At 56.0% G+C, this 9,229-nt stretch overlaps 1 protein-coding gene across 1 annotated transcript; it reads right to left on the reverse strand.

Annotated features, from left to right (window-relative positions):
- Positions 1-273: 273 nt before the first annotated feature.
- On the reverse strand, positions 274-7,863 carry NEFH (neurofilament heavy chain). The gene is made up of 4 exons (XM_065904744.1): positions 7,002-7,863; positions 4,944-5,143; positions 3,887-4,011; positions 274-2,728 (listed from the first exon to the last, which is right to left on the reverse strand). Exons 1-4 carry the CDS (start codon positions 7,861-7,863, stop codon positions 769-771), a joined length of 3,147 nt encoding a protein of 1,048 aa, XP_065760816.1. The 3' UTR covers positions 274-768.
- Between the last annotated feature and the right edge of the window lie 1,366 nt (positions 7,864-9,229).

The raw sequence follows: 9,229 nt of genomic DNA on the forward strand, positions 1-9,229 counted from the left end.
TGGATTTGTGCCCAGGAAACAGCCCAAGAGCAGCCTCATAACCAGTCCCGGACATGCAATTTCCTATTCCCGCCCAGTTCCGTGCATTCTCAAGTGTAAAATTAAGACCTCCCTTGCCCATCCCCCAGCCCATCCAGGGGAAAAGAAGAAATGACAACAGTCACATTTCTATTTTATAAGCACTTGGTTTTATTGCACAGAAGCAATTGAAAGTGGACTCCAGTGGAAAAGTGCGCCCTGGCGTGGTACAGTGGTCAGCGCCCAGCCCCACCTGCTGCAGCTCTTCCGGGACAGAGAGCTTTAGGCAAGGACTTGACCACCCCTTTGGAAAATAGAAGGCATTCAGGAATAGGTTAAGACATCTCAAGCATAATGTGTTTCTAACTGCTCATTCATTATTGCGGTCATCTGTCAGTAGCACATACAGGAAATAAATGCACTTATTTTGGAGAGGAGGGGGCAGTCTGTATAGTCAATTGTTTACGTGTGGCATTCGGCATATATCACATTCGGCTACATAAGCTATCATAACATAATTGCCCATCGCCTAGGGAGGGTTTGGGCCACGGGGCTGGGAGTTGGGAAGACCCTCTCTTGCTAACATATTGCTAATAGAAATTCCTGTTTGGTGAAGGAGGGCCTGTTGTCTAAGCAGAGTTTCTTCTTAAAGAAAAGAGAGAAAAAAGTGAAAATTTGTGATACTGACCCTTGAGCTCCCAGACCCCCCTGAGTTTCTTTGGCTGCTCTGAACGATCCCTTCTCCCTGCCTTACTTCTCTCCCTTGGTGGCCTTATCTTCTGCAGCCTTCTCTGCAGGTCTGCTGTCTTTCTGGTCTGTGCTGGAGGATTTCTCAGCCTTGGCTTTCCCAGGTGTGGAGGTCTCCTTGCCAGGTTCCTTGGCTTGGGCCTCTGTTTTGGGTTTCTCCTCAGGCTTCTTGGCTTCTGCGGCCTTCCCCTCCTTGGCGTCTTTTTTCTCTGATGCTGCCGGCGTCTCTTCCTTCTTTGGCTTTTCTGCTGCTTTGCTGGGTTCTTTGGCCTTGGCATCATCTGGTTCCTTCTTGGTCACCTCAGTCTTCTCTTTAGGCTTGGCCTCTTCCTTCCCCTTGGCAGGAGCCTCCTTCTCTGGGGTGGTTGCTTTTTTCTTATCTTCAGCCTCTTCCTTCTTGGCTTCAGCTTTGGGTTCTTTGGGCTTTTCCACAGCAGGTTCCTTCTTCTCCTCGGGCTTTGGAGCCTCCTTCGTGGGCACCTCATCTTTCTTGCTGTCCTTCTTCTCTTCCACTTTGGGTGTGGCTGGAGCTTTCTCTTCCTCTGCCTTCTTTGGGGGCTCTTTGGCTTTCACCTCCTGGGGTTTTTCTTCCTCTTTCACAGGGGACTTGGCCTCCTCCTTCTTTGGGACCTCCTTCCCAGGAGCCTTGGCCTCCTCCTTCACAGGAGACTTGGCCTTCTCTGGGGACTTGGCCTCCTCCTTCACAGGAGACTTGGCCTTCTCTGGGGACTTGGCCTCCTCCTTCACAGGGGACTTGGCCTTCTCTGGGGACTTGGCCTCCACTGGGGACTTGGCCTTCTCTGGGGACTTGGCCTCCTCCTTCACAGGGGACTTGGCCTTCTCTGGGGACTTGGCCTCCACTGGGGACTTGGCCTTCTCTGGGGACTTGGCCTCCTCCTTCACAGGGGACTTGGCCTTCTCTGGGGACTTGGCTTTCTCTGGGGACTTGGCCTCCTCCTTCACAGGGGACTTGGCCTTCTCTGGGGACTTGGCCTCCTCCTTAACAGGGGACTTGGCTTTCTCTGGGGACTTGGCCTCCTCCTTCACAGGGGACTTGGCCTTCTCTGGGGACTTGGCCTCCTCCTTCACAGGGGACTTGGCCTCCTCTTTCACAGGAGACTTGGCCTTCCCTGGGGACTTGGCCTTCTCTGGAGACTTGGCCTCCTCCTTTACAGGGGACTTGGCTTTCTCTGGGGACTTGGCCTCCACTGGGGACTTGGCCTTCTCTGGGGACTTGGCCTCCTCCTTCACGGGGGACTTGGCCTTCTCTGGGGACTTGGCCTCCACTGGGGACTTGGCCTTCTCTGGGGACTTGGCCTCCTCCTTCTCTGGGGACTTGGCCTCCACTGGGGATTTGACCTTCTCTGGGGACTTGGCCTCTTCCTTTATGGGGGACTTGGCCTTCTCTGGAGACTTGGCCTCCACTGGGGACTTGGCCTTCTCTGGGGATTTGGCTTCTTCCTTCACAGGGGACTTGGGCTTCTCTGGGGATTTGGCCTCCACGGGGGACTTGGCCTTCTCTGGGGACTTGGCCTCCACGGGGGACTTGGCCTTCTCAGGGGACTTCACCTCAGCTGGTGACTTGGCCTCTTCCTTCTCTGGGGACTTGGCCTCCACAGGGGACTTGGCCTTCTCAGGGGACTTCACCTCAGCTGGTGACTTGGCCTCCTCCTTCTCTGGGGATGCGGCCTCTTCTGCTGGGGGAGACTTTACTGCTTCTTCTCCTTCCTCCTCTTTGGCCTCTTTCTCTTCTTCTTCAGTCACTTCTTCAGTCACTTGGACTTCCTCTGTCTGTTCCTCCACAATCACAGTTTCCTTCTCTGACTTTTCTACCATCTTGATCTTCTCTTCACTTTTGACTTTGATGTGAGTGGACACGGAGGGGATCTTGGGGAGTCCTTCTGGAAGGAGGAAAGGACTTGGGCCGAAGCCAATCCGACACTCCTCACCCTCCAGGAGTTTTCTGCAGAATGGATAATGGAACACGTTACTATTAACTCAAAGTTGATCACTGAGGTAGGGGGCTTCCTGAGTTACTCCGAAGACCCCCTATGTGTAGTGATACATAGTTTGGTGGAAGAAGGGGTGTGAATGGTGGGCACTTAGACTGGAGAAGGTCACTAGCAGATCATCCCAAGGACAACCAGAATCTGTACCCCAATGGCATTGCTCTTGTTCTAATTCAACTAAGGTTACCACTTATAAAACTTTTTCCTCTGTAAAATGGCCCTCAAGAGAGAACGCCTATATTAAAAAATTTACATGTATTGTCCCTCAAAATGTTGTTTAAGAAAAAAAAAAAAAAACGTTGTTTAAGAGAAAGGTGGGAGTATGAGCAAGAAATCCCACATTTATAAACCTGGCCTTTAAAGGTATTAGAATGTTCCCATTTGAATTTCAAGGGTCTGTTGTTATATTCTCATCCTTTGAATTTTAGGAATAGAGTAGGGGCAGAGCTTCTACTCTTCCCTACCCACTAGAAGTGTGACCTTATTAGCAAAGCCATTCAAAGTCTTCAAGCCTCAGTCTCCTCATTGGTAAAAACAGGGTCATTAAGAGTTTCTATCTCAGAGGGTGGTTTCAATGAAATAATGAAAAGACTCTCTTGAAGAGGTAGAATTGTAAAGGTCCTTGACAACTCAAGTCCCTTCTTTCTCTCCCAAGACAGGCCTCTGGTTGGCTGAATCTGAGAAGAGGGTGGGGAGCTTTAACCCTCTAAATCACTGTCAGACCCTCTAAGTCACTCTCAAGATATTTGCTTCTCAGAAGATAGAACAATGGTGGCCAGGACTCGGGGGAAGGTGGGGAAGGGATCAGGGAGTTATTGTTTAACGAGCACTGAATTTCAGTGTGGGAAGACGAAAAATATTCTGGAGGTAGATGACAGTGATGGCTGGACAGCAATGTAAATAGTTTTAATGCCACTGAACTGAATACTTTAATATGGCTAAATGGTAAATTTTATGCTGTATACATTTCACGATAGTAAGGAAAAAAAGTTTTTTGTTTTTTTTTTATCTCTAAGATAGCAGGTTACCTCACTGCGGAGCTTAAAATCCAAGGCTTCTCCTTCTGAGAACACAAGGGCTGCCACCACCCAAAGGCCCCGTGGCCCCCTCACCTGTAAGCAGCAATCTCAATATCCAGAGCCATCTTGACATTGAGCAGGTCCTGGTACTCTCGGAGCTGGGCTGCCATCTCCCACTTGGTGTTCCTGAGTTCTGCATCCAGCTGCTGGATGGCCTCCTGGCGGGGAGAGGTCACACACGCGTTACTGTCAGTCACCACGGGCCTTCGGTACCAGCGAGGCCAGGGCGGGCTCTGCAAACCCAACACAGTCCGGGCCAGCCCCCACCCTGTGAGAGCTTCAGGACCTCATTCATGGACCTGGAACAGACATCCTGCCGTGTGTATAACCTCAGCCTGGGGAGTGCTCTGGAATGAGACACGCCAGACACCGACCATGGCTATCACAGGTCGGTGGGCTGACGGGTGAATTTGTACAGATCTTAAGCTTAGAAAGGGCTCAGTGGGAACTCGTCTGCTTTGGCTCCCTACTGTCTGCCCGGCGCTCCAAAGCACCTCACATTAAAGGCTCGGGAGGCAACAGTCGCTGATGGCTGAGACGATACACAGAAGCACGCTAAACACGAGCTGAAGCTTCCCCCCAACCCCAAGCCCACTGAGCCACTGCTTAAAGTAAACCATCATGGCTGATGAAAAATCAACCTCTTTTTCTATAATAACCACATGCTGCTTGTATAGTGAGTTCTCTAAAAGAATTTTTAGACACTTTCTTTCAATCATTGTCATTAGTGGGAGGTATCTGCTGAGGCCTTCCCAGCCTGTCCTCACTCAGACCCTGGTTACTGCTTACTGAACACCCACCACGACCAAGACTCTGCTCTCTCTCATTCATCTCATAAGAAGTTCATCTCTCTCTTTAATCTTCATAGTTTTACAAAGGAGGCTTTTTTTTTTTTAATTGCATTGAGAGAATTCAGAGTCAGAGAGAGAGGCAGATACCTTTCCTAGGGTCACACAGCTACAAAGACATACAGATACCCCTGGCATGTCTGACTCTAAGGCCCTTGCTCTCCACTCAGAGAGGGACAGTGACTTGTCTAGGGTCACCCAGCCAGGCGAGGTGGTCTGGCTTTCTGCCCCACCCCGCCCACCTGGTAGGATGCGATGTCGGCCTGGTGACGGTCCTCCAGCTCAGAGCGCTGCCTCTCCAGCGAGTCCTTGGTGCTTTTGAGCGTCTCCAGCTCTGTGGTCCTGGCCTGAAGCTGGCGCCGGTACTCAGATATCTCCTCCTGTGCTGAGCGCATGGCGTCTGTGTTCACCTTGGCTGCCTCCGACAGTCGGTCCAGCCTCACTGGGGGAGAGAGGGGCAGGGCACAGGGTTAGACACAACTGGATTTGGAAGGGGCCACACACGGGTTAAGGACCTTCTGAGTGCCAGGTGCTATTTTGGATGCTTCACTCATCCTGTCCTTTGTGACAGGCAGATGACACTGCCCAAGGCCAGTAGGCCAGTTTGAGCAGCAGGACTGGGGTTCAAATCTGGCTCCAAGATCACACCCTGACTCCCCAAACGCAGGCCTCAGGTCTTGCACAGCAATAAAAGCCGTTATTCTGGTGCTTCTGGTTCAGCTCCCCAGCAGAGGCTGGCAGTGCTGGGGCTTATGAAACCTGGCCCATGGAACTTAACCTCAAGCTTGGGGTTGAACAGATTAATGAGCCTATGACCTTTAGAGGCACTAGGGCTCGGGGAGCTATGTGGCCATAGCAGAGCCCAGATCCCTGTGGAGTCTGGGGCCCGTGTGCCAGCTCCTCTGTCCCTTCCTGCCCCTGGCAGCACGTTCTTCAGCACCGAAGCCCCTGTGCCGATGGCAGCCACACCCTGGCCTCTGTGAGCAACAGGCTGCAGGTTCCCAGAAGGCTTCAGGGGTCAGAGGAGGTCTAGAGATCTAGTGTGAACCTCCTGACTGTGAGCATCCTGAATCCTGAGATAATGATACTCAGGACCTGAGTCTTGGGAGCTGGGGAGGAAGAAGAGTGATCCAGAAGTCCTGGGATGGTCTGCCAGGGTGAAGGGCGAAGTCCAAGAGGGCAGGGAGGTTTGCTCTGGGAGGAGCCTTGCTGCTGCAGAGAATGGGGGAGGGGTGGTTCTGCTACTGCTGAGGAGAGGCAGGGACTGGAAAAGCCATGCACCCAAACCCCAGCTTTTCTGGTTTTCTCTCCTAGTGCTTCCAGAGACTTAGAGACCATCCAAATGGGTGAGGATTCTTACCCACTGTGGGTCACAGGCTTCTCTGAAAGTCACTGAAGCCCCTTTACCCTCTCCCAAGAACAATACAGAAGTTTTAAGGAGCATGGAACTCCCCAAGGTAAGAAGCCCAGTTGGTCCATCCCCCTTCTAACCCCAAAAGGAATGAAAACCAGAGAGGGCGAGTGTGGGTCAAAGTCACCCTGCGGGTGTTGGACATAGCTTCAGAGCTGGGTGTTGGACATAGCTTCAGAGCTGCGGCAGCTGCAACCTAGCTGACTCAGGGTGGCCTGGAGGTGGGGGAGGGAGATGGACTTGGGAGGCTCCCAGCTTTTCTGAAGGGGAGAGAGGACATTCAAGGGCCCCCTGGCCACTTCAGCCTCACACACCAATTGGTTGTAATGATGGCCTTCCTGGGGAGAGAGAATGTGAGAATGACTCACGCTCTCCGACTGTAGCCGGGAGGCGCCTGATAGGTGTCAGGAGAATGGGGCCCCCTGCAGTGTGCAGAAGAGGGGGGTGGGCAGCACTGGACAGGGAAGGGATGTTACTTTGAAGGGCAAAGAGGGACCTCCCCGCCCCCAACTGACTAGAAGCCGGCACCGCTTTGGAGCGGTAGAGCGAACCTGTTGGAAGGGGGACTCACAGTGGGCGGTTACCCTGACTTGGGAGAAGGGGCAGAGAGGACCGAGAATTGAAGGACAGATACAAGGACTCTGGAGAAGGCCAAAGGAGAACCTAGAGTGGGGAGGAAGAGGCGGGGAGCGTCCCACAAGAGACCTAGAGTAAAACTGTTTTTTAGCTAAGGTGTGTGCCCTTTGCTGAGGGAACCCGAGCAACCGCACCATCCAGCCTAGCCCTCTAGGCGGACTCCACCGCCCCCCTAGGTCACACTACCCTGCCTCTCGATGTCCGACCACCAGGGGGCGCCCCTCCTCCCTGCCCGCCCCCCGCGCCTGCAAACCTCGGAACCACTCCTCGGACTGGAGCGTGCTCTGCACCGTGTGGCCTTCAAGCTGCGCGCGGATCTCGCGCAGGGCCGACGTCACGTCGCACTTGAGGACGTCGCGCGCCTCGGCCTGCGTCTGCGCTGCGCTGCTGCTCTGGATCTGGCCGAGCAGCTCGCCCACCTCCTCCTGGTGGTGACGGCGCAGGTAGCCGCACTCTTCCTGCAGGGCTTGCGCCTTCTTCTGCAGCTCGACGCGCGCCGCCTCGGCCTCCTGCGCAAAGCGGGCCAGTGCGCGCGTCGCTGCCTCGGCCTCCTCGCGTTGCCGGGCCTCGTCGTCCAGGCGCTGGCGCACGTGCGCGATGTCCTCCAGCAGGTGCTCCTGCTCCAGGCGCAGCTGGCCGCGCGCCGCGCCCAAGCGCAGCACCGCACCGCGCATCTCGCGCACCTCGCGCTCGTAGAGCTCGCCCATGGCGGCGCGGCCCGCCTGCTGCTGCCGCAGCGCCGCTGCCTCGCCCTCCAGGCTGCGGTTATGCGCCTCGAGCTGCCGCACCTTGTCGATGTAGCCCGCGAAGCGGTCGTTCAGCGCCTGCAGCTGCTCCTTCTCGCTGCGCGCCACCACCATGCAACCTTCCGGCCCGTTGCTCAGGGTGTCCAGCGAGTCGGTGCTGGAGGCGGTCCCGGCGCCTCGGAAGCGGCTCGGGGAGGCAGACACGGAGCTCACGGAGGTCCGCGCCCATGAGTGGAATCCGCTGGAGGAGCCGGCTGCGGAGCGCGCTCCGCCCGCGCCGCCCTTGCGAGCCAGCGCGTAGTGCAAGCTGCCGCCTCCATGAAGCGGCGCGAAGGCGCCCAGCAGCGCGTCGGCGCCGCTGAAGCTCATCGTGGCCGGAGCGGGTGCGGCCACCGGCGGAGAGGGAGCCCTGAGGCCGGGAAGAGGCGGGCGACACTGCGGCACCTCCAGGCCGGCCGGCCCTTTTATAGCAGCCCGGCGGGGTCCAGCCCCTCAGCAGTTCGGGGGGGGGGGGGAGCGGGGGAGGAGGGCCCCGCCCTCTCCGCCTCCTCCCCCAGCGGCCCGGGGCTGGCCAGCTCCGCCGCAGTGAGAGGGGCGGGGCAGGGGAACCTAGAAGTGAAGTGGAGTCGACAATGCAGCGTCAGAGGAGACCCCCGCTCCCACCCCCCCGAGGCCGTCAGGCGGTAGAGGACTCCCGGAGTGGACCGCCGGGGACCCCCCGGGTGCGGGTGGCGAGACCCTACTACTATGTTGGGAAGGAGAGAAGGCGCCCGAAATGGGGGAGCGAGGGCAAGGAGACCAGATGGGAATGGGGCAGGATGCCCTCGGGATGGGGCGGTGGAAGACGCAGTAGGATGAGGACCCCGAGTGATAGGGGGCACGGGATTTTCCTGATGGTTAGACCCTCAGGAAGGGGAGCGCAGAGTGTCTGCAGCCGGCCCGAAATAGGGGAGGAGAAAAGCACTTCTGAATGGAGGCATGGTGGGTGCTACAGAGAGTAAAGATAGAAGACCCCTGAATGGAGGTAACCGTTCCCCTAGCTGCTAGAGGGGCCACCAGGAGAGGGCCAAAGAACTTGGCAACTGGCCCGAAAACGGGGAGGGAGACCTGGAGCTGGGGAGGGGCGGCGAGGCTGCCCTGAACTGGGGGTGTGGGAGACACTGCAGAGGCTGGAGGAGGGAAGCCCGGACTGGGGGTGGGCGCAGTGGTCTCCTCAGGATGGGAGGCAGGAGACCCTGAAACCGGCCCCAGCAAGAAGGACACTCAGTGAAGTGGGCAGAGGGTTCCCTGTAAAGGCAGAGTGTGCAAGGGTCAAAGAACCAAGGGTGGGGGTACTGCAGGATCTGGGCATGAAGTTGGGAGAGCTGGTGTGAGTTGGGTGTGGGGTTAGGGGAAGTGATAGGTGTGCTAGGAGTCACTCAAGCCAGGGTCTGCACACTGAGGACAGCTCCACAATTGCTGGTAAATGACCTTGAACAAGTTGTTCCCCACCCCCACTCGTTTTTCTCATCAGTGCAAAGAACAGACCTTGCTCTAGGTCAGGCTGCAACTTGAGACCCCTAGAGACTTGGGAAGTCTCCGGCATCAGTAGAGGAGAGGAATCCTTCTACTGCCCGTGGATATAGCAGCCACTTCCGCACAACTCGGAAGTCCTTTCTTCCTCTTCCCTCTCCATCTCCTCGACTTCAACTTGTCGCCTGTCCCCACACCCACAAGAGACAAGTGGGTGTCATGA

This window comes from Muntiacus reevesi, chromosome 13, assembly GCF_963930625.1.
Source record: "Muntiacus reevesi chromosome 13, mMunRee1.1, whole genome shotgun sequence".
Taxonomy (NCBI): domain Eukaryota; kingdom Metazoa; phylum Chordata; class Mammalia; order Artiodactyla; family Cervidae; genus Muntiacus; species Muntiacus reevesi.